The sequence below is a fragment of the Ovis canadensis genome, chromosome 2 (assembly GCF_042477335.2).
Source record: "Ovis canadensis isolate MfBH-ARS-UI-01 breed Bighorn chromosome 2, ARS-UI_OviCan_v2, whole genome shotgun sequence".
Taxonomy (NCBI): domain Eukaryota; kingdom Metazoa; phylum Chordata; class Mammalia; order Artiodactyla; family Bovidae; genus Ovis; species Ovis canadensis.
Genome location: NC_091246.1, coordinates 9,628,963 through 9,652,368, shown reverse-complemented (window position 1 = coordinate 9,652,368; position 23,406 = coordinate 9,628,963). Strand labels below are relative to the sequence as shown.

Genomic DNA, 23,406 nt, shown 5'->3' with positions numbered 1-23,406 from the left:
TGATCCCATCTCTCCTGGGAGTCTTCTTTCTCCTGGGATTACAACTATTGCCTCTGAATTTATCCTTTTATTCTCTACAGGGTAGTCACCTTGGCATAACTCCAGCAGGAGAAATTGACCGAGAAGGATGTGCGTGGTTCTTGTACCCTCTCCTCTCCACCTGACCTGTCTTTATCAGCTTGGGGAGCATCCTAAGAAGGGTGGATGTGACGATACAGGGAGAGACTCAAGGAGTGAGGGCTGGTGCCTGGAAAAGACTGAGAGAAGAGGAGACAGAAAGGAAATGAAAGAGAAACTAGTGAGGTTGCAGGAACCCTGCAGAGCCAGGAGCACTGTCTTCTGAGGAGGTCTTCTCAGGAGAAATGAGTTCCCTGGTCCTCTAGTTTCAGGGACTGCTGATCAACAGAAAGGGCAGTTGATTTCTTTATTGCAGAACTTCTCAGAGCCTTTGATATGCGGTTGTGTTTTGGAACTACCAAGACTAGGATGTAGGAGATGGCTCTTCCTCAGTAGATCTGGCCAGTTTCCTGGAGTAGCTACCCGGTGGGTATGGGAAAAAGTACCTAGTCCCCAGAGTCTGCCCACGGTGACCTTGAGAAAGTACCTGCCCTCCCTAAGGCTAAGTTTTTGTCAAATCAAAAAGAGCTACCTCTTATTGCTTGTCATAGCTGATGGGGCTACCATTTACTCCAAGTAGGCAGGTCATGCCAGGAGGGTCAGCCTCTACCCATCTCCCCAACTCAGGACAGCTAGGCACTGACCTTTTGTTATTGCTGATGGTAAGCTGGAGGCAGGGAGGACAGGTCTCACGTAAAAAGCATTCTCACAGCAGTGGCAGCAGATTGGAGAAGAGAAGGAAGGGAGCAAGGGTTATCCAGGAGCATCCTTGGAAAAAGTCAGAGGTGGGGTGGGCCTAGTGGCAGTAAGTCTTTGGGAAGAAACTTTTTAAAGTCCAGAGTCCTGTAGTTCCAGATGACATTCATTTCTTCTGTAAAAATACACTGAACATTTACTACATGCCTGCCAGGTGCTGGGAATCCAAGACAGACATGGGCCCTGCCCTTCAGGGACTTGAGTTGGAAAATGAGACAGGAAGATAGACAGACACACATGGGATACCTGGGGAGGTACGTGCAGCAGACTGTGGGAAATGACATCCTGGCTAGACTCTAACCTATGAGTGGGAGCTGACCAGGCAAAAGAGTGGAGTCCAGAGCCCTTGAGACCAGCTTGTGCTGAGGCCCAGAAGCTGAAGGCTTTCAAGGCACCGCCATCAGCGTCTGAGTGCTGTTTCAGCTAGCTGCATGTAATTCCCAACTGAACATGGCTTAAGCAGTAGGGGACTCATTACCTCCTATGTCAAGAGGTCCAAAGGAAAAGCCGTAATAGGATTGGCCAGTTTAGCATCTCAAGTGTCATCAGACACCCACCGTTCTTCCTCTCTGGCATTCTCACATGTTCACGTGGCTTGTTACCTCATGTTCACAAAACGGCTGCAGCAGCAAGTCTTCATTCAACAGCATTCAAAGGCTAGAAGAAAGCCCTTACTGTGTTCCTTTGAAATGCTTTCTTCGAGGTCCTGACAGACATTCCTGACATCTCATTGGCCACATTTGCGTCATATACGCAGGCCTAAACCAGTCACTGGCATGGCAGATTCCCAAGATGGACTTAGATCTACCCAGAGTCATCCAATTTCCTTTGAAGTTCCTGAACAAGCAAGAAGAGGGGGAAGGCTATGGGTAGGTAACCACCAGTGCCTTCCACATTGTCTAGGTCAGGATTACCATTGATGCTAATTACAATTAAATTGGAGGATTTGCTATTAAATCACAGAGTGTGAGCTTGTTTTCCAAGGCCTCCAGGGAGCTAGGAAGAACCTGGGGCTCCAGTCATCTACTCTGGCAGATGGGTTTCCTGGATTACACAATTCCCCAGAAGCACATCATCCTAGCCTTCCTCTTGGAAATGGATCCTGGGCCAGCGTGTCCCAGCCTTTGCCCTCACCACCCGCCTGGCGGGGTTCTTTCTGCCTGCCTCCTGGCTGGCCGGCTCTGGCCACGTGCCGCCCTCCCCTTTGCCTGCCTGGGGATCAGATGCCCCAGTGGCTTCGGGTGTCACCAGTGGCTGCTCCCACAGGAAGGTGAAATCAGATCACTGCCTCTGCCCATCTTGGCAGGAGCCCCTGAGCAGAGCATTAACCCTTCTGGGACCCAGCTTGCAAGGGCAGCAGGGTTGGTCTAGGAAGCACTTCTGTGGCTGGCAGCAGTCCGAGCCCTTGACATGCATGAGCTCATTTAATCCTCACGCCTGGCTTACAAGATAGGGAACGTTAGCTGAATTGCAGAGAAGGAGACAGGCTCAGGGAGGCTGAGGGACTCATCCAGGGTCATACAGCTGGTATGCAATGGGGCCAGGTTTGCACCTGGTTGGGGGGGCCCTGACTCCCCATCATCTCCTCTTCTCTCCTCCCTCTTCCATTTTCTGTGAGCATGAAGCTAGTAGGCAGCTTCCTTAACGTGCAGTGGTCCAGGCTAAACGGTCGTCTCCCACCCCTGGCCCTGAGTCTGGAGACTGAGTTCTTCTCTTTCCTGCCCTTTGAAGATACCTGTCATCTAAGCAGACCCCTCTGGTCTTCCTGCTGACCTTTCCTCCCTGGCTCTGCTGCCTATTGGGTCTCAAGATCCTGAGGCCATAATGCAGATGGGGAGACTGAGGTCCAGACACAGGGAGGGGCAGGGGCTGATCTTTTGTTGCCCAGGGCATCAGTGGCAGATTTTGATCTGGACCCTGAGTCTCCAGGGCAGGGCTTCCTGCCTGTGACCTTGATTCACTGATCTGTAAAAAGCGAGATTGTATTTGTACTATGTAAGCAGTTCCTTTTTCAGAAGGCTGCCTGGACCCCAGGAGTATGGGCTGGTCCAATGGAGTCCTAGAGTCTGCACCTCACCTCCCACCTCCCCTGGGCAGGACCGGGGTGGGACTGGGGCTGGAGGATTCCCTCCCAACTCCCCGGCTGGATCTGGATGTGAGGGGTGGAAGCTGATGCCGCATCTGCTTGTGTCTCCTGGTCTCTAGGGGGTTTCTCTTCACCTGGATCTTGGTCTCGCTCGCCTGTCACCTGGCCTCCACCCAAGGAGCTCCTGAAGGTAACTGTCTCTTCTCTTTGTCCAGGGGGAGACAAAGCAGGACGGAAGGGATCTGGGAACGCAGGGGTAGGAGACATCGGTGCCCCTAATGGGAACACAGTACCTCAATTTTCTCATCAGTAGAGTGGAGCCAATCATTAACGAATTCTCTCCAGCCTTGAAAGCATCCCGTTTGATGTTTTGTGAGGGTAGGAAGCGCTCAGTGCAGAAATGTAGAGAGGCAATGCTTTTGTTCCTCTCCAAGGCAGAATGTAAGTTACACTAGGTCAGTAAGCCTCAGTTGTCCCCCTTTGTCTGATGGGTACCCCAAGAAGGGCTGACAAGAGGCATGAAGGACTCCAGCATCCTGGCATACTCCTGTGATCTGCACTCCCCTTCCCGTGAGATGCTGCTTTTCCCTGCTGTCCCTGAGGATCTGTCCAGGGGGCCCCAGGCGGCGGGGGGGCCGGGGGGACTGGCTACATAGCTACCCATGGAAACTGAAACCTCTCCCACATCTGTTTGTCAAGCAGCCACAATGCCTCTTAAAATAGCAGCCCCTCCCCCTCCTCCACGCCCGGCCCGTGTGCTGGGACAGGCACCCGGGCACTCCCAGAGCCCCTGTGGCCTGACCTGGCTGCTGGCAGGGATTGGGCCCCTGGGAGGGGAGGGATGTGCCCGGAAGAGACTTCTGCCGCCCAGCAACATTTTGTGCAAATGTCATATTTTCCGAGCTTGCTGTTTCCCCCACAAAGTAGGTGAACAGCTGTCCAGAGTCCTGAGTCAGGCACTGGGAAGGGGGGTGGGGGGCAGAGAGGCTGGGGCAGTGAAGCCAGGTTTATATAATAAAGGGATCTCACTGTGGCCAGCTGGCCGGGTCCCTCCATCTCGGCGTTGGGCTGAATTCATTCCCCGGTCCCCCAGCTCCTCTCCTCTGATGGGATCCTTCCTGCTTGCGCCTCTAGCCTGCCTTCAAGCAGTCAAGGGGCTCCAGTGCAGGAAGGCACAGTGATGAAGGAAGGGCCTGGGGCCAAGCAGCCTGGGTTTCAAGCCCAGCTGTGCCTCTGATTATAATAAGCTGTGTGACCCTGGGCAAGTTATTGGGTTGGCCAAAAAGTTCATTCATTATGGGGGCCCAAATGAACCTTTGGCCAACCCAACACTATATATGGCTCAGCTTTCTCACCCTCTTATCCGAAAGAGGGGGGATGACAGACAGTACTCGCTTCATAGATGATGGAGAGAGTCAAGAGTTAATGCTTGTAAAGTACTTGGCACATAGTAAATGCTCAATAAACATTAGTTCTTCCTCTTATTGTTGATTATATATTTACCTGTGACGTTGGGGCAAGAGTGGTCCTTCTGTGTCTCCATGGAGCCCGCAGTGATCAGAGGCTCCTGGAGGCTTAGCGGTGACCACCTCTGCCAGCTCCAGGTGGCTGAGTCGGGAGGACTTGGCCCCTGAACTGCAGTGAGTGTGCAGGGGAGGCCTGGGGACTGCCTGGTGGCAGAGAGGGTGATAAGGGGAGCCTCCTTGGTGCCCCCGGGCCTGGCCAGTTGTCATTTTCCCAGGGGGAGCTCAAGGGGCTGTAAGTGGTAGGGTGCAGAAAGAGAGGTCTGCAGGGCTGGGAGCCTTTCGGTCCCAGGTGAGGTGGGGCGCGGAGAGAGGAGAGGGGCTTTCTGCTGTTCTGACGAGCTCCTCCCTTTTAAGTTGTTTATAGTGAGAAGTGTTTTGTGATAGTAAGCGGCTTTCTGTGATTAAGTGTATAAAAGATGCTGCTACTCAGAGAATCCTTAAATGGTGGCTTGTTTTAGCTTAGGACCTGGGGACAGACAGAGGTGGGAGAAAGGAGGAATTTGAAGGGAAGTGAAGGCCCTTGGGTCCTAGAGAGGAATAAGAGCCTTCAAGCCTGAAACAGCAGCCTGTAGCTACAGTGTTTGGAACATTCTTAGGACTCTCTGACCACCTCCCTTGTCTTACAGGCAGGGAGACTGGCTTGGCGATGGGAGATGGGCTGGGCGGGGGGAGGGCAGTGCAGGAAGAAACTTAATCAGAAGCACAGAGTGCAGGGGTGGGTGAGGATCAAGAGGAAGACCACCTTATCATCTCCTAGGGCCCTGATGATGTCAGCACTCTTCGTAGCCTCATCTTACAGCGGAGGGAATGGAGGCTCAGAGTCCAGACCTACAGGTGGTCTTATCCGGCTCTAAAGTCCAGCCTTCTGTTTGCAAAGCCTGCTATGGAGCCATTATGCTGCCATGCTTCCAGCGCCCAGGTTCTGAGTTTCTCCCAGCCCATTTATCTCTCTGTCCATCCATCTCACAGCAGTCAGCCTAGGGTCTATGAAGAGCTGGCTGCATTCAGCCCAGCACACGCCCTTTACTCTAGGTGATGAGGGAGAGAGCATTCCACATTTAGGGGTCAGGATACTCAGCTCAGGGGAGGGGGTCTATGGACCTTTCCCAGAGCCCAGTTCCAGATGGAGTCTATACTTTCCTGCTGAGATGGGGCTCCTGAGCAGGCGTCTACAGGTGCTGGCAGCTCAGCTAACTGAAGGAGGTTGAATGACCCGATGAGAGGCAAGGTCAGGAAACCTTTCCATAAACACCCTGGAAACCCTCTTTTTGCTCTGGCAAGCTCTTGCCAGTGTAATTACCAGGCGGATGTGACCTGGCCAGACCACGGTCAGTTGTCCAAACCCTTTGCCAGAGGACAGAGGTTACAAGAATGCCTTGATTACTTCCTCTGCTCTCTCCAAAGCCACACGGGGAAGAGGGGGGTCACTGGAAATGTCCTCTGCCTTCTGTGTAGACAGTGGCTCCCCTGGTCTGCTCTAGCAGACTAGGGTTCCTGAAGATGGTGAAACTAGTCCAGTCCCCTGGACATCCTTACCGAGCTCTGGTGCCATGAACATTCCTGTTGGTCCCTCACTTATGGGACTGCTTCCCGGAGGAGATGGCTTTTGAGGCAGAGAAAGGGGGAAACACGCCACATTGCTGCTGCTGCTACTAAGTCGCTTCAGTCGTGTCCGACTCTGCGACCCCATGGACTGCAGCCTACCAGGCTCCTCCATCCAACACGCCACATTGGGCAGTCTCTAATACTGTTAGCTCTAGCATTTGGTGATTATCATTATTTTTCATATTAATAGCTATCCTTCAAACATGCTTATTTTGTGCCAGGCCTCTTTTTCCCCCCAAGTGCATTAGCTCATTTAATCTTCACCACGTCCTTCTGAGTTTTGGTACTTCTATTATCCCATCTAAAAGACAGGAAAACTGAGGCACTGAAGTCACAACCCTAGTAAGTGGTGGAGCTAGGATTTGAACTCAGGAAGTTTGGCTTCAGTGTCTGTGTTTTTAGCCGCTCACAGAGGGCCCTTAACTTATAATGATTCAATTTATGATTTTTTAACTTAATGATGGTGCAAAAGTGAAACTGTACTTGGGGTGTTTGATTTTGATCTTTTTGGTCTTCTCCTGGGCTAGCGATATGCAGTATGATTGTCTCTTGTACACCGGGCAGCAGCAGCCACAGCTCCCAGTTGACCAGAGGATCACAGAGGGAAACAACCCATACACTTAAACCGTTCTGAACCAGCACAATCGTTCTGTGTCTCGGTTTTAGTATGTGTGTGTGAGATAGTTGCTCAGTCACGTCCACCTCTTTGTGACCACATGGACTATAGCCCACCAGGCTCTTCTGTCCATGGGATTCTCTAGGCAAGAATACTGGAGTGGGTTGCCATTCCCTTCTCCAGGGAATCTTCCTGACCTGGGGGTCAAACCTGGGTCTTCTGCACTGTAGGCGGATTCTTTACCATCTGAGCCACCAGAGAAGCCCTGTTTTTAGTATAGCCTCAATATATTATATGAGATATTCAGCACTTTGTTGTAAAATAGGCTTTGGATGGGGGCTTCCCTGATAGCTCAGTTGGTAAAGAATTCACCTGCAATTCACCCAGGTTCGATTCCTGGGTTGGGAAGATCCTCTGGAGAAGGCATAGGCTACCCGCTCCAGCATTCTTGGGCTTCCCTTGTGGCTCAGCTGGTAGAGAATTTGCCCAATGCGGGAGACCTGGGCTCCATCCCTGGGTTGGGAATATCCTCTGGAGAAGGGAAGGTCTACCCACTCCAGTATTCTGGCCTGGAGAATTCCATGAACTGTATAGTCCATGGGGTCACAAAGAGTTGGATATGACTAGACAACTTTCACTTTCAGGCTTTGTGTGAGATGATTTAGCCTAACGGTAAGTGTTCTGAGTTTAAGGTAGGCTAGGCTAAACTGTGGAGAAGGCAATGGCACCCCACTCCAGTATTCTTGCCTGGAAAATCCCATGGACGGAGGAGCCTGGAAGGCTGCAGTCCATGGGGTCGCTAAGGGTTGAACACGACTGAGCGACTTCACTTTCACCTTTCACTTTCATGCATTGGAGAAGGAAATGGCAACCCACTCCAGTGTTCTTGCCTGGAGAATCTCAGGGACGAGGGAGCCTGGTGGGCTGCAGTCTATGGGGTCACATAGAGTCGGACACGACTGAAGTGACTTAGCAGCAGCAGTAGTAGCAGGCTAAACTGTGATGCTCACTAGGGTAGGTATATTAAGTGCATCTTTGACTTAGGGTGTGACATTTGTTGTATGGGGCTGTAACTGCATTGGAAGTGATGGACGGTCTGTATATACACAGGATCACACAGCCCAGCAAGGGGCGGGTTCCAGCTCTGCTCTGTCAGTCACAGCCGAGGGGCGGCAGGCAGCAGTGGGTGGGCTGTCCTCACTGTCGCTGTGGCCGGAAGCAGGCCCTGACCGTGCCCTCTCTCCCCTCCTGCCCTCCCTCTCCAGATGTGGACGTCCTCCAGCGGCTGGGCCTCAGCTGGACAAAGGCGGCGGGCAGCCGGAGCCCCCCACCCCCAGGGGTCATCCCCTTCCAGACGGGCTTCATCTTCACTCAGCGGGCCCGGCTCCAGGCTCCCACGGCCGCCGTCGTCCCCACCGCCCTGGGCACGGAGCTGGCGCTGGTGCTCAGCCTCTGCTCCCACCGGGTGAACCATGCCTTCCTCTTCGCCGTCCGCAGCCGGAAGCGCAAGCTGCAGCTGGGCCTGCAGTTCCTCCCCGGCAAGACTGTGGTCCACCTGGGGCCCCGGCGCTCTGTGGCCTTCGACCTCGATGTCCACGACGGGCGCTGGCACCACCTGGCCCTGGAGCTCCGCGGCCGCACGGTCACCCTGGTGACAGCCTGTGGGCAGCGCCGGGTGCCCGTCTCGCTGCCTTTCCACAGGGACCCAGAGCTCGACCCTGATGGCTTGTTCCTCTTTGGGAAGATGAGCCCGCATGCAGTCCAGTTTGAGGGGGCCCTGTGCCAGTTCAGTATCTACCCCGTGGCGCAGGTCGCTCACAATTACTGTACCCACCTGAGAAAGCAGTGTGGACAGGCTGACACCTACCGGCCCCAGCTGGGACCCTTCTTCCCCCGAGACTCTGGCACACCCCTCGTCTTCCAGACCGACCTCGCCCGGTTGGGCCTGGAGAATCTGACCACTGCCATGCCAGCCCTGGAGTCACGGCCGGCAGGCAGGGGGCCTGGGGTGACTGTGGGGCCTGCCGTGCCCATCAGGCCCATGAGGACTAGCACCACACGCCCGCCCCAGCCCATCACATCCCATCCAGCCTGGACCCCCCTGCCCCCAGCCAAGCTATCAGCCAGTGAGGGGCCTCCTCCCGTGTCCCCAGTCTCTCCCACCAGCTCCCCTAGACCTGTCCGGCCACTGCAGAAGAACACAGCCACCAAGACCTCCAAAAGGCACCCCGCCACACCTTCAGCCCTTTCTCCTTCAATTGCCCCAGTCAGAAGCCCCCGCCCCACCCAGAAAACAGCTCCGCCTGTCTTCACAAAGCCTGCCCCACCCACCAAGAAGCCGGTGCTACCTACTTCCCAGCCCATTCCTGCCAAAGTCTCCCGTCCCACAGTGAAGCCAATCCAGAGGAACCCCGGCATGCCCAGACTCCTGCCACCCAGTGCCCGGCCCCTACCTCCAGCTGCTGCCTCCTCTAAAAAGCCTCTGCCCCCAGTGGTCCAGGCTGAGGCCAAGATGAGTAGTCATGCCAGTGTGCTGGCTCCTGCCCGCACCAGCACACACAGACCTCCCCCAGCCACAGTCCCGCCCCCGTCACCTGTCCCCAGTCCTAGCCCTCCCAGGACCGATCGGCCAAGGGCCACAGCAATGCCTCCCACCTTCGCTCCTGGTTCAGCCTCCACTGGAAGCAAGAAACCCACTGGATCAGAAGCCATAAAGAAAGCCAGACCCCGGAAGCCTGTCCCACTCAGATCCGGGAAGGCAGCCCGGGATGTCCTGCTGAACGATCGGACAAGGGGGTCCAACCCGAGACAGCCCCGGGCCAGGCAGCAGACCACCCTGGCCCCAGCCCTGGCCCCGGCACGATTCCTGTCCTCCAGCCCCCAGCCCATCAGTACTGGCTATTCGTTCTTCCACCTGGTGGGACCCACACCTTTCCTGCTGCTGATGGGACCTCCGGGACCCAAGGGAGACTGTGGTTTGCCGGTAAGAGTTGGTGGGTGTGCGTTCTGCTTGGAGCTTGAGTGGCTGATGGGGCGGCTGGGTGGTTGCTCTTGATCAGGGCAGAGGAAGAGAAGCTAGACCGAAGAGCTGGTTATGGGCAGAGCCTTGACTTGAACCCGGGCCCCCCCATGCCTCCATCTCTCCCATATTCATGAATTGTACATCCTGCCTCAGATCTGTGGTCCTCTGGGATGATCTTGGGTCTGGTGGCCCCCTCCAGGTAAGAGCAACTCTGGGCTTTGGTTGGCCCAAGCCCCAGGTGACTGTTCGCTAACATAACTGTAAAGGTTGAGTGGGTGAAGGAAAACCACAAACTGACTGGCCCCTGGTCCCACAGTCCCCAAAGGCCAGCTCTCTGACTCCTGGACCAGAGCTCCTCCAGCCCCCTGGCTTGTCCGCAAGTTTCAGGCGAAGGTTATCCATGGGTAGTCCTGAATATGTTTTGTTTGGCACATGCAACATTGTTTAAAAATATTTAATAAGTGATTAATATTTTTGAATGTTAGAGATTTCTTATAATAGGGTGACCAGCTTTTCTTGGAAGAAGGGAGAGAGGCAGTGGCCCACGGGCTGTGGCCGGGCTGTGGCTGCTTCCTTGGACAGGACAAGCCCGCTCTTGTCTGTGCTCATCCACACATCTCTTGATTGGTCTTCCAACACAGTCCTTTCATCTCGTTTCTCTTACCTGCTCGGCTCCTGTAAGACATTTGATTTGTGGGCCCTGGTAGAGGAGTTTGGGGTAAGAAGGGTCAGGGTGAGCGCGAACAATCAGGAAAGAGAGAAAGAACATTCTGCGTGCAGGACAGCGTCTTGAGGTTGATGCCTCCAGCGTGCCTGGGACTGTCTCCAGGGGCAACGACCTTTCTGCAGCTGGAGGCCAATTCCTCCGGTGGGGGGGACTGATGAGACGGAGTTTCCAGAAAGCTCGGGCCTCCGCTCTGTTCTCCTGCCTTGAAGATGACCACCGCGTGGGTTCCTCCTTCCCGGGGCCGAGTCTCCCACCAGGCCCTGGGCTTGGGGTTAGGCTCCCCGCAATGTGGAGGCACTGGTAGATGCTGGGAATTCCCAGGCCTTACAAACACACTTAATGAGTTTTAATAATCATGAGGAATAATATTTATTCAGTCTGTCTCCAAGGGGACTGAGAGCCCGTTTTTATTGTAACCATATTGTAGAACTTATGGAAACTGTATGCATTGCTTTGCAATTATGTCAACATTCTGTTCAGGTCCCGCATTCTGAAATTGGCAGGGTAGGGTGCGGGGAGCTGAGGGAAGCAGGCCTCTCCCCGCTCCAGGCTACCCAGTCCTACCCAGGCGCCAGGTACCTTTGGCCTGTGACGGCTCAGCCTCCCAAGCTGAGCCTCCCAAGCTGTGGGGCTGCCAGCCTCGCTGGCTGTGAGGTTGAAAGGGGGTGAATTGGCCCCCTCTGACAGAGGAGGGTGAAGTGTAGGGTCTCCACCCTGCAGAGTGGAGGGCGCCAGCCCTGTCCCCCAGGGCTGTGTGTGATGTAGAGTGAGAGAGGCCGAGGACCAGCCTGCAGAGCTGGAGCAGGAGCAGGTTCCCAGGGTGTAGACTCTGCCTCGGGCCTTTCCGGCTGCCTGAGCTGTGGACTCTTCTCCCCGAGTTCAGTGATGCAGGTCAGCAGGAGGTGAGGCCTCTTGCCAGAACTGGTCTGGAACTCCTCCCACCCTGATCAAAGAAGGTGCTGGAGTTGACCTGTTCAGTGGATGGGTGCTTAGGGATCATTCAATTCACCCTTGCCATTGTGCAGGTGGGGAGCCTAGAGACTGGGTCCAGAAAGGGCCGGGATTCACTCAGAAGCCACACAGCATGTTGGAGGCCGAGCTGAAGTTTATGCCCCGGCTCCAGACCACAAGATCAGCGTGTTCCAATCTACCCGTTAAGTGTCCACTCTGAGATGCTAGGACTCAGGGCTTAGAGGCCAGGGGCTTGAGAGAGGGAGGCCCTGTCCTTGATCTGAAGTGAAGTGTTCAGTGGCTAGAACATCTTCTGTTTCTATACCTAGCACATTCATGAGTTATTTCCACACATTCAGCATCTTCCTTTAGGACCTTGTAGAAACTGGTCCAGAGGGTAGGATGTGTGCCCTGACCCCTGCTCCATGAAGGAGAGGACCAGGGCCGGGGAGACAAAAAACTTGGCCAAGGGCACCCGGAATGATCTTGCAGGAGGAGTTGGGATGCGGTTTCTGTGGGGACCAAGGCTCTTCCTGCTTCAGCCCAGAACAGGTGAGGGCAAGAGGAAAGACATCAGTCTGTCCGGGTGCCATCCTGCCTGACGTCCTGTGCAATCCCTTCATCCCACCCGCCCCCCAGCTCAGAACCTAATCTTACTCCAGTAGGAACCAAGAGGCTTCTAGAAGCTTTGTCCAGTCTGCTGTGGCAAGCTGGTCATTTATATTTCACCAGATAGCAGAAATGATTAAGCGAAGTGGTGTCTTTGAGCAACAGCGACAAAAACTGATTCTGACAAGTGTTCCTTCTCTTCCCCCTTGTCCTCACCCAGAACCCTCATATACATACGTTTGGGATGTAACCCCAGCAGAGCGGAAGCTGCAGTGCCCGGGCATGAGATTTAATTGTCTCCAGTCTGGGCACACACCAATCTGGGTTTAAATCCTGACTCCACTCCTTACTAGCTCTGCAGCCCTGACTCACGCTAAGCTTCAGTTTCTGCAGAATGGAAGACGATAATAGCTCCCACCTCCTGTGAGGAAGCAAGCTGAGGGATCTCCAGGGCCACCTGGGAGTTCTAGATTTGTTGGGTGATAATGTCTTTCCTCTCCCTGAGGCTGTCTGTCCTCTGTGACCGGCTTTGGGAGAATTCCCTTCTTATAATTCACTGCAGGTCCTTTCGGAGCCTGAGAAGATTTTGTTTCCTTTTTTGAAAACATAATTTCTATGCATTTATGTTTGGCTGTGCTGGGCTTTCAGTGCTGCTCGGGCTTATTGCCGTGGCTTCCCTCATTGGCGGAGCGTGGGCTCTAGGGTACGCGGGCTTCAGTAGTTACAGCTTGTGGGCTCAGTGGTTGCGGCTCTCGGGTTCTAGAGCACAGTCTCAGCAGGTGTGGGACACGGACTTAGTTGCTCCACCGCGTGTGGGATCTTCTGGGACCAGGGATCAAACCTGTGTCTTCTGCATCAGCAGGCAGGATTCTTTACCACTGAGCCACTAGGGAAGCCCCTGAGAGGGTTTTCAAGGCTGTATCTGACCTGTTCTGCATGATCTCAAGGGGCACGGGACAGACTGGCAGAGGCTGAGACACAGCTCTGGGCCCAGGCTGGCCAGGAGTTGTAGCCACTTTGGGAGGGAGCTCTGTGGGAGCCCCGGGAGCAGGGTGGGGGGAGCATGGAAAAGCTGAGCTTGGCCCCAGGTCAGTAGGGGCGGGGAGGCTGCGGTTCACAGAGGCTGCACAGAAGCTGCACAGAAGCCCCACGCCCAGGAGGAGGCGAGTCAAGGCCTTATTTATTCACGCTCAGGCCGCTGGCATTTGCACGCCCTTGCACTTTTTCCAAGCATCACCTCAGGGAGACCCAGCTGAGTGCCTGGCCCGAAGCAGATACTCCATGACTATCTAGGAGATGAATGAAGGAATTTGATCCTTATGAAAAACAGGGTGTCCTGACATGCAGGCCAGGCTCTTTGAAGTTACACAGATCTCTGCTGCCAGTGGGTAAGAAGGCGCAAGGAGTGCAGAAGCACACAGAATTTGGGATGACCTGAGTTTGAACCATTTCCTTATCCAGCCATCTTTTCCTTCTTTCAACAGATGTTGAATGAGTGCCTTCTGGGCGCTAGGTGCTGTGTGACCTTTGGCAAGTCACTTGACCTCTCTGAATCTTAGTTTTTACCCCTGTAAAAAGACGGTATTGTACCACCTACTTTTCCAGGGCTGTGTGGGTTGTCTGCCTCCAACATTAGAATCTGGATAGTTGTGGCTGGTTATGGATGTGCTGATGGCTGAGGCAGGGGCATGGTCACCCTGAGAGAACCAAGAGCTTCTGGCATAGGAGGGCGTTTACGCTGCTGGCGGTTAGGAATCAGAACTAGATCTTGAGTCGTTTCCCCCTTATGCTGGCATCGTCTAGAACGCAGAAGAATAGAGAAGTGTTTGCTTTGTCCTTGGCATGTCCTTTTTTGAGCTCCTGCTGCGTGCCAGGCTCTGTGTGGAGCAGTTTGCATGCTGTATCCTGTGGCCCAGGCAGGGAACAGTGTAACTGAGGGGAATTTAAGGAAGCGACTGTTTACAGAGGCGCAGGCACCGTCAAGGGAATCAACAGGGGCTGGAGAAGCACATGGGGTCCCACCTGAAGGTGCAAGAGGAGGGGAAGGTATCGCCACAAGCCAGTGAGTTAAAACATGAACTGGGGTCTCCGACAGGAGCTGGAACCAAACACAGCAAAGAGGGAGAAGGGAGAGAAATACCCCACCCACCCTCTCTTTCTACTCTGCAGTTTCCTGCTGGGCCCTCCTGGTGACAAGACTCAGCCAGAAGCCTGGGGGTGCGGCCTGTGGATGGGGGCTTCCCAGGACACAGAATGGATTTGGAGAGCGAATGGAGAATACCCGGCACACAGACATGTTATCTTGGGGAAAAAACAAACAAAAAAAAGCTATTGTATTCCCATTTTACAGCGGGGCAAACTGAGGCCAGGAGGCACAGGGAGATGAAGCAGTTTGCTCAAGGCCTCACTGAAAAGCCCTGTTCAGTAGGCCCTTCCCTAGGACAGAGACTGGGGAGAGCTCAGTGCCCTGTGGGCTAACCTTGGGAATAATCTTGAGCTCAGATAGTTAGCGATGGAGGAGCCTTTTGAGATCCCCTGCCTCCCCCCACCTGGCTACAGGCACCGAGCAGAGCCCTGAGAATGAAAGGTCATTGCTCAGGGTCACCCAGATGTTAGCAGCACAGTCAGGACTGGTCTTGGGTTTCCCAGGTCCCAGGCCTGCGAAACCTCTTCTTGCTTGCTGCCAGGGGCCAGGCCAGCCAGGATTTCCTTCCTTCTGCAAGGCTTGGCAGGCGGGCTATTGTAGCTGGACACAAGGGTGGACTTGTTCCGTGGGCTGGGGTTCCCCGAGGCCTGGCTGCTGGGGGCCAGGACCCTTGGGGAAAGCCCGGAGTGGCTGTTTGGTTGTGTTCATGGCTCTGTTTGCGCGAGCCCCGAGTCCAGGCCTCGCCCACCTCCCCCAGACAGGCCTACGGCCCCCGCATCTCCTCCTCAGCTCCAGGCCCTCTCAGAGGCCCCGTTGTTTGCAGCGTGGAGTGGAAAAATCCCACCCCGGCCTCGTGAATCATCCCAGAGTCACTCGCTCAGGCTTCAGGCCTTGGAAAGAAATGGCAGCATTTTTCCACTGCATGGGGAGCAGGCAGGGTCTCGGATCAAGCGAGAGGGGCAGGGGGCATCCAGCCTCACTGAGTGTGGGGAGTTTGGACCTGGGAACGCGGCTGGGCAGCTGGGGTGCCATGTCAAGGAGTGCGGCTGTAACTGACGTCACCAGGCTGGGCCATGGGTCCTGACTGGCACTTAGAGTCTGCTCCGCAGATGTTGGGGATGAGGTCAGACTCCAGGCTGGATGCCCCCGTTTCTAGGGCAGGAAACATGCCAAGAGGGTGTGTCCAGGCCTCTGCAGTAGTGGCCCTCCCAGTGTCCACCAGGGAGCTATACCCCACAGAGACTGTCCCTCAGTGGAGCCCTACCCCAGCCTTCACCCCGCTGGGCCTTGGCCACCTTCTGTGGGAGCTGGGTGTGATCTCACCTTTTCTCTCCCGCCAAATAACCTAGAAAAGGCAATCATCACCACCCCGAAATTCAGGAGATGCCCAGTGTTGGGGAGGTTCTGGGGTGTTCATTTCACAGATGCCTACAGAGGAGAGGGGACTTGCCCAGGTTTGCACACCTAGTCACAACGCACCTGGCCAAGATTGTGTGGATGCTCCCCAGGATAGGAGAATAAGTCAAACCCAGCTTCTATGAGCTGTGTGGCCTAGAGTAAATCACTCTTCCTCTCTGAGCTTCTCTTTGGTTTCTTACATGTGAAAAGGGCTTGGTCATTAGAATGATACCTACGGGAATGCTTGGCCTTAGCCCTCGGCATTTTCCTTTGATTCTGGGTCATTTGGAAGAGGAGGGCCAGAGGAGGGCCAAAGAAGGACCTTCTAGGAAGGGAAATCTTTTGCTCTCCCCCAAAACAGATGCTGAGGAAGGTGGCTTGACATTTTGAGCTGGGGAATTTCCAGCAGCTTGCTTAACAGAAACAGCACTAACTTTCTGGGCATGAACTGTGCCAGGCACCAGGATTAGCACTTTTTATAGATTATCTGTCAGCGAGGTGCTCTTGCAGCCTCATTTTACAGTGAAGGAGTGAAGCCTTGGAAACTGGAAAGAATTCAGCCAAAGCCACACAGCTAGTAGGTGGGGGTGCCCAGTGTAGACCCAGGGCCCTGTCTTAAACTGCATTCTACTGCTCCTCAGGGAGAAACAGAGAGTAGGCTGGCCTTGACTCTCAAACCTGCAGTGTTAGATAGAAGACTAGAAACTGTCTACCCAACCCCTAGGCTCTGGATGGAAGGAGCGCTGCCGGCTGCCAGTTTGGCCAGAGGTACTTGGAGGCTTGAGGTGCCCAGGACTTGCCTGAGGTCACGCAGCAGCCCCCCTTGCTCCAGCTCGGTCTCTTTCCAGTGACCCAGGGGCCTTGGTCCCCATATCTGCCTGGCTGGCTCTCTCTTCTGATTTTTTTTTTCACGGACGAGCAAGCACGTGGTGTTCACAGACCATAACTGTGAGCCGAGGCTGCCCAGTGTGAGATCTGGATTAATTACCAGCCAAATCGTACTGGGTTTTCAACACCGATTCTAACTCTGGGCAGGAGACCTGGAATCTCATTGATGGTTATTTGAAACAAATGAATTCCCCAGGCCTCACACATCCTCGAAAGCCTGGCGTCCTTTGAAAGCTCTGTGTTCAGTTCTTTACATCAGGCACTTAGTTAATCCTCCTTTACTCCTCTGATGTAGGCAGGACAGTAGCCGTGGGGCAGGACAGCCGCGGAGACTCAGGCTAAAGGCCCTGTGCCAAGTCTCTAGCTAGCAAATAGCGAGACAAGGATTTGAATAAAGGTCAGCCTGCGGCTCAGCAAGTCTGCTTGGGTGCCTCACTTCCTATGGGAGAGAAGAGAACTGAGAACACGCAGGTGCTCCCTGAATGTCACGTGGCAAGATTAGGCCTGTCTTAGGGGGGAAATGGGGGGCCACCAAGTGTTGTTGAGCCAGGAGGTGCCTTGGGAAGGTGAAACTGGCTGTGTGGAGGAAGACTGGAGAGGGCAGAGGGTGGAGGTGGGGAGGCAAGTGAAGGAGGTGATACAAGTTCTCGGAGGATGATGATGAAGGCTGAACCCGGCTATGTCCCCTGGATCAGGTGGGACGTTTGAGTGACAGTTGCATACTAGGCGCTGTGTTATATGTTTGCCATTTCATTTCATCTTCACAATAATCCGGTGAGAAGGGTATTATTGCCTGATTTTATAGGCACAGGCTGGTTAAGGAACCTGGCCAAACCCAGCTGGTAGATGGCAGCACTGGGATTTGAACTCGAAAGCCTTTGCGTACCCCTTTTTGTGGCACTGACTCTCTGTGTGTGACTCAGAGATGCTGGTGTGGCCTTGGACAGGCCCCTTCTCTGCTCAGGCTCTGCAGGGCACTTGGCTGAACTCTGAGGTCTTTTGCTGTTTTAGGTTCTCAAACATTTGGCTGAGGCTTGAGGAGAGAGAGATGACTCATATCCCATTAATTCCTTTGAGGAGACCATGGTCTAGTGGGAGAGCAGGCTTCTAAGCAGACAATTCCCCAAATAAAATACAGTGGCCTTTAAAGCAGAGGGAAAGAGCGGACTTGGCCCAACTTGGGGGGGGATCAAAGAAGGCTTCCTGGAGGAGGTGATACCCTGAATTAGCTATGTAATGAAAGATGAGAGCCTCAGAGACCAAGAAACAACAGCTGCAAAGACCAGAAAGCCGCAAAGAGCAGAATTCCTCTGGCTAGGACCTCAAGGGACCTCTCTTCTCAGCTATGGGGTCTTCATGCCCAGAGCTCTGTACAAGTTTGTTGAATGACTACCTGATCCCATTCTATTTTGCCATGTGGTACTGATGCTATCTTCTTGCTTTTTATTCAGGGTCCCCCTGGACTGCCTGGGCTTCCTGGACCCCCTGGCGCCCGGGGTCCTCGGGTAAGTGATCACATGCTGTGCTTGAGTTCTGGTTGGCTCTGTGTCCTGTATCTCATTGTCCCTGGAGTCCCAGCTTTGCTGAGTGTCCTCATGCTGTCTGGCATCCCTTTTCCAGTTTGTCCATTGGAGTGGACATGGGGCTTTTAGGGGTCACAGGGTGTCCAGATGAGGCACGGGAAAGTGAGAACCTCTTTCAGGGTCTCAGCTGTCCATTGTGGGTATCATCCTGGGCAGCCTGGAGTAGAGTAGGGGTTTCTGCAGATCACATCCCCTTAGCTGATGGGCTTTGGTGTTCGGCTGGGAAAAAAGCTGACTTGGAAGAGCATGACCCTTGCAGCCATCTTCCCATCTCTGCTGGGCCAACCTGGGGTAGGGATGCTGACAGAGGCAACCAGATGGGCCATGCCAGGGATGGGGTGAGCTCCCCATGCTGAGAGGTTCAACCAGAGTCTGGAGGATGGCTTGGCAGGGCTTTGGTGGCTGATAGGAGCTAGCCCGAACCTCGGAGTGGAAAATATTAATAGCTCTGGTCTGTTGTGCCTGGCATGTCACTTATCGCTGCCTTATTTGATCCCCTCTCCTTCTAGGGCCCACATGGGCCAGTATGATCACTCTCATTTAGGGATGAGAAAACCGAATAACTAAGAAATGGAAGAGCCAGGACTGGAACCCAGCTCCTAACCATATGATATGGGGACTCTTGAGGGTCCTCTTGGAGAGAAATCTCTCCTTTTCCCAAGGGGGCTCAGACCCACGGCGCCTGGCATCTGTGCCCAGGCTGAATCAGCCTTTCCCACGCTGGGTGCCTGGCGAGGCCCTGGCAGAGATAGCTGCCTGGGGCATATTTTTAGCTCTGAGCCCAGCGGATGGCTCTGGTTATGCAATTACTCGAGCCCTCGTTCCCTCCAGACCTGGCCCTGCGCTCCCTGGACCCAGGACTCTGGAATCTGCTGTCTGAAGAGGCATTTCCTCCTGGCTTTGGAGTCTCCATGGAGCACTTGCCCAGAGCTGGGGACCACAGAGATATCATGGACACTGCTGGCCAAGGGACCTTGTTGCCTGGGACCAGGATGAGGCCCCAGGACCTAGCATCCCAGGTGCTGGCAATCTGCCTGGGTCTCTAAACTCCTCCTGAGCCCCTAGCTTCTGCAGGATTGTCCTCCTGACCCCCTAGCTTCTGCAGGATTGTCCTCCTGACCCGGCATGTCCTCCTTTGCAAACTCCTCCTCCATCCGTGCCTCAGATCAAATGCTCCCTCCTTTTCTGATGATCGCCTTCTTCTTGGAGCTCCTGTGGCAGTTAACTGCACGGATTCCTCGGTAGAAAGCTCACATTGAACACTGAACCCTGTCACCTGAGTGACATATGCAGGATCCCCTCCCAGCTTTCTAGCCTTCCTGATAAATAAGTTCCAGCATTATCCCCATTTTGCAGGTAAGGAAGGTGAGGCGCAGAAAGATGCAGTTACTAAGGACAAGCGTGGAGTAAATGCCGGAGCGCAGACTGAACCTGGACAGTCTGACTGCAGAACCCATGACCTTAAACTACCTGTTGTGCTGGTTTTCCCTTCTACTTAGCTGAGCCCCTCTGGGCCAGAGACAGGTCCTATTGACTGTTTTTTCTTACCTGATGCCTAGCAAAGTCTCTTGCATCAGAATATGCTGGGCAAATGGTTGCTGATGTCTAGGTCTAGTCTAGGAGTCAACATTTCCCATGAGAGAATGGATGGATGTACATGTATGGTTGAGTTCCTTTACTATTCACTGGTAATTGTCACAACATTGTTTGTTAATTGGCTATACCCCAATACAAAAGGAAAAAAGAGTATTTCCCCCCAAGAAGCTGTGTGACCTTAAGCAAGTCCTTTCCCTATTGTGGGGCCCAGTTTCTGCATTTATAAAACAGGGGATCCTGGTAAGGCATTTCCAGCCAAGATTCCTTTCAGCTCTGAAGTTCTACAAGTGAGGGAATGACTCTCCTGATATCCCTCTCAGGCTCTTGGAGGACTCCCCCTGCTCCCTGGAGCCCATCACCCTGTTTCTAGATGGGAAATTCCATAGATCATAAAATTCCAAAGATAATACAATGCTGGGACTAAGCTATCCCAGTTCCTCTGTACAGATGGTGGTGGCTCTGGGGCTCGGGGAGGGGGCGGGGCCTTACCTGAGGCTGCCAAAGGCTCCGTGGCTTGGCCCTCTCCACCTCTGCGTATTCCCTCGGCCCAACCAGGGGAATCCCTCGGCCTCCCTCCACTCAGCTTTCTGGGCTGCAGGGTTTGTAGAAGCGGTCTGCTTGGCTCCCAGTCAACTATGCAGTTCGTTTCTCTGCAAGGCAATGGCTGGAGAGGGGAATGAAGGTGGGGGCGGGAAAGCAGGAAGCCCCCACCTCCCTGAGGGGTAGCCGGGTGCTCTAGCCCTCCATCTTTGGGCAGCTGGGGGCATGGCTGGGGAGAAGTAGTCCTTCCTGACCTTGTCTACCACATCCCTCATCTGTTTCTAGGGTACTGGATATGAGGGTCCCCTCCTCAAACATCCTTCATCTAACCTTTTCCAAATTCAGATTGAGCTCTGAGCTTAGATCCCAGGAGCCCAGACTGGGGTGAAGCTCTGAGGTCTTCCAGATCCCTTAGAGACCATGAATTTCCCATCATTCACGGAACTGATGAGGAGACCGAGCCTGGGGAGAGGGGAGACTCAGAGCTGGGACTAGGTTGCATCTAGTTGCCAGGATACAGCATTTGGTGAAATATCGGGAAGGGGCTGCAGGGCTGATTATTTTGGAGGTTACCCATGACACCGTTATAAATCCCCTAGGCTGAGTGAGCTTCTGAACTCGGCTCCTCCTTGACATGGACGGGGAAGGGGAGGGTCCCAGCTCAGGCATGAAGGAAGAGGGAGGTGCCTCGGGCAGAGTGTGATGGGCTGCAGCTGGGAAGTTGGCCTTGAAGCGAGAGGAAGGAAGCGAATTCATACACAGCCAGATAAGTCAAGAGGGGCCACGGATGAGGGCAGTGTGTCTGGAGGCTGTTGTGGTAGGGGGCACCCCTTGAGATGCCTGTCTCCACCCTTAGTGCCTCAGATTATTCCTATTGGACAAAGACTCTCAGAAAGTAGTTGACTTTCAGGACTCTGTTTATATTACTGGGCTGCAGGATGCTAGCCCAGGGCCTGTGCAGAGAAAGTGGACATAAGGCCCCAGCTGTTATAAGGGACGTTCAAATATGGCCTGGGAAAATCTAGTGCCACGAATAAGCCTTGGACTTGAAGCCAACAAACTGGGTTCCAGCCCTTGTTTGGCCACCACTCTGCTGTGTGACCTTGGCGAAGACCCTTTGACTCTCTGGGTTTAGTCTTCCCAGCTGTTTCATGGTCCCCGAGGGACTCTGTAAGCTCAGAACATGTAGAAATTTAAGGGAGAGAGCTCTGACTACCGTGGTGGCCATAGAAGAGACACGCCCTTGTTCGGAGGAGGCCGAGTGCTCCCTTGACTGCGTGTGCAGCTCCAGAGGCTCGTGCAGAGTCTAGTTGGAGTCTGAAGGGTGGAGAGTTTCCCTTAAGCAGGAGGAGTCCCAGAAGGTTCCCTGGAAAAAGTGGCATTAAAGCCAGGTCTTGAAGGTTGGGTTGGGTTTCATCTGGAGGGGATGGATTTGAAAGGCATTCCAGATGATGGAACAGCATGGCGTAGGCGATGTGAGGAGGAAGTACCAGGTGTGGGGCAGGGCAGCCAATAGCTGAGTGTGCTCTGAGTCGAAGGAAGCAAGTGTGGGAGGGGCTGGTGGGGCCAGGTGCAGAGAGTATGGAGAAGTGATCCAATTCAAGGGCTTGTGCTTGGAAGCTGCACATCTGAGGTTTGTCCCTTAGCAGCCAGGTGACCTGGGAAAGTTGTAAAACTCTATGGATGGCAGCTTCCTCATCTTGAAAATGGGAATCATGGTAGCACCTATCTTGTGGGTTAAAAAGATAAAATGAGGTGATGCACAGAAAGAGCTGAGCACAGGGCCAGGCATCAAGAGAGCCTTTCTGCAGGCAGCTGCCGTGGCCAGACTGCTGAGACTCTGCTAGTGGAGAAGACCCAGCGGGAGGGCAGAAGTGCCAGGCCTTGCTTTAGGCAGTGGGATGCTCCTCTTTTCCCCTCATCTCTTTTTCTCTTTTCCCTTTCAGGGTCCTCCTGGGCCTTATGGAAATCCAGGCCTCCCTGGCCCCCCTGGAGCCAAAGTGAGTATATGCCATGGGGTCTGGAGATAGAGCCATGGGTTGGAAGCTGAGGTTTGGGCCTCTTACTGGGGGAAGCTTCCTTTCTTATGAGGCTCCTGGCAGGAAGGCCTCAGAGTCTCCATGAAGAATCCATGTCTAGGCGGCCAGCACTCCCTGAAGGCCTCCCAGGTGCAAGGCCCCATACTGGGCTGGAGACGCAGCGAGGAGTTTGGAGTTTAGCAACTGGTGGGGAGAGGCTGGGGGAAGAAGGGCGTCTGGAACCCAGGGTCCTCAAAGCAGGTGGGAAGAAAGTCATCTGTTTAGCACAGGGGAAGGCCGTGGAGATCCAGCCTCAGCATGTTACTGGGTCATAGGACACACCCTGGGGACGCAGGTCAAGTTTTGAGCTGGGGAGGGATGTGGAAAGATCACGTTTGAGAAAAATCCCTGGATGCCGTGTGGAAGGCAGGCTGGGGGGCTGGGGACCAGAGTAGAGGCAGGGAGACCTAAGGTGATACAGGCCAGTGTGGGGTGCGGGAGGAAGGGAATGGGTGCCTCGGCGATGTAGAGGTGAGATAGAGAGGACTCGGTGATGGACAAGAGGAGAGAGACAGGGATTCTCTCTTCAGCCCCAGTGGCCAAACCAGGGAACCAGAGGAAGGAATGTTACATTTGGGAATCTGTAGCCCAGCCAGGCAGAGATGATTCGTGGACATCCTGAAACTCAGGGGAACTCTGAGCTAGAGATGGAGCCCTGGGGGGTGGCCAGCACAGAGACACCACCTCTGGACTGCAGATGAGACCAGAAACCCAGGTGACTGGTGCTCTGATGACTGGGGGGCTCCAGCTCTGGGGCACCAGGAGAGAACAGAGCTGTCCAGGGTGACACGTGGAGTGAGAAGCCTCAGGATGAGTACGGGGCCAGGAATATTAAGGTTATAAGGAGTAGCCTCAAGTGATGGCTGGAGAAATAGGAGGAGGGGTAAGGGGAGCCAAGAGCACAGCAATTGTGCCGAGAAGAGCACGGGGCAGGCTGGGAAGGGCAGAGGGTCTGCCCGGCTGTCAGCTGTGGGGTAACCAGGTGAAGAGCATCCCTGGGCTTTAGTTGGCCCGGGCTCAGGGTCCTTGGCTAACCCGTTACAAAGGTCCTGCAGCTTGCGGAAAACAATTAGCCGACTGGCCCCAGCTCATGCTGTGATTGTCAGCTGAGCATCCTCCATAAGCTAGTTCTGACTCCTGGAGCTCTTTTGGGGAAAAATGT

At 54.2% G+C, this 23,406-nt stretch overlaps 1 protein-coding gene across 4 annotated transcripts in view; it reads left to right on the top strand.

Moving 5' to 3' along the window:
• The window catches only part of COL27A1 (collagen type XXVII alpha 1 chain), a 151,306-nt gene that overhangs the window by 5,274 nt on the left and 122,626 nt on the right, over positions 1–23,406 (top strand). For 3 of the 4 annotated variants that reach the window (XM_069573854.1, XM_069573855.1, XM_069573853.1), the window contains exons 2-5: positions 3,079–3,149; positions 7,972–9,689; positions 17,899–17,952; positions 22,113–22,166. In XM_069573854.1, the coding sequence (XP_069429955.1) occupies positions 3,079–3,149; positions 7,972–9,689; positions 17,899–17,952; positions 22,113–22,166 (1,897 nt within the window). Of the gene's footprint in view, positions 1–112; positions 130–3,078; positions 3,150–7,971; positions 9,690–17,898; positions 17,953–22,112; positions 22,167–23,406 lie in introns of those variants that run through there. The other variant, XM_069573856.1, reaches the window with a different exon arrangement.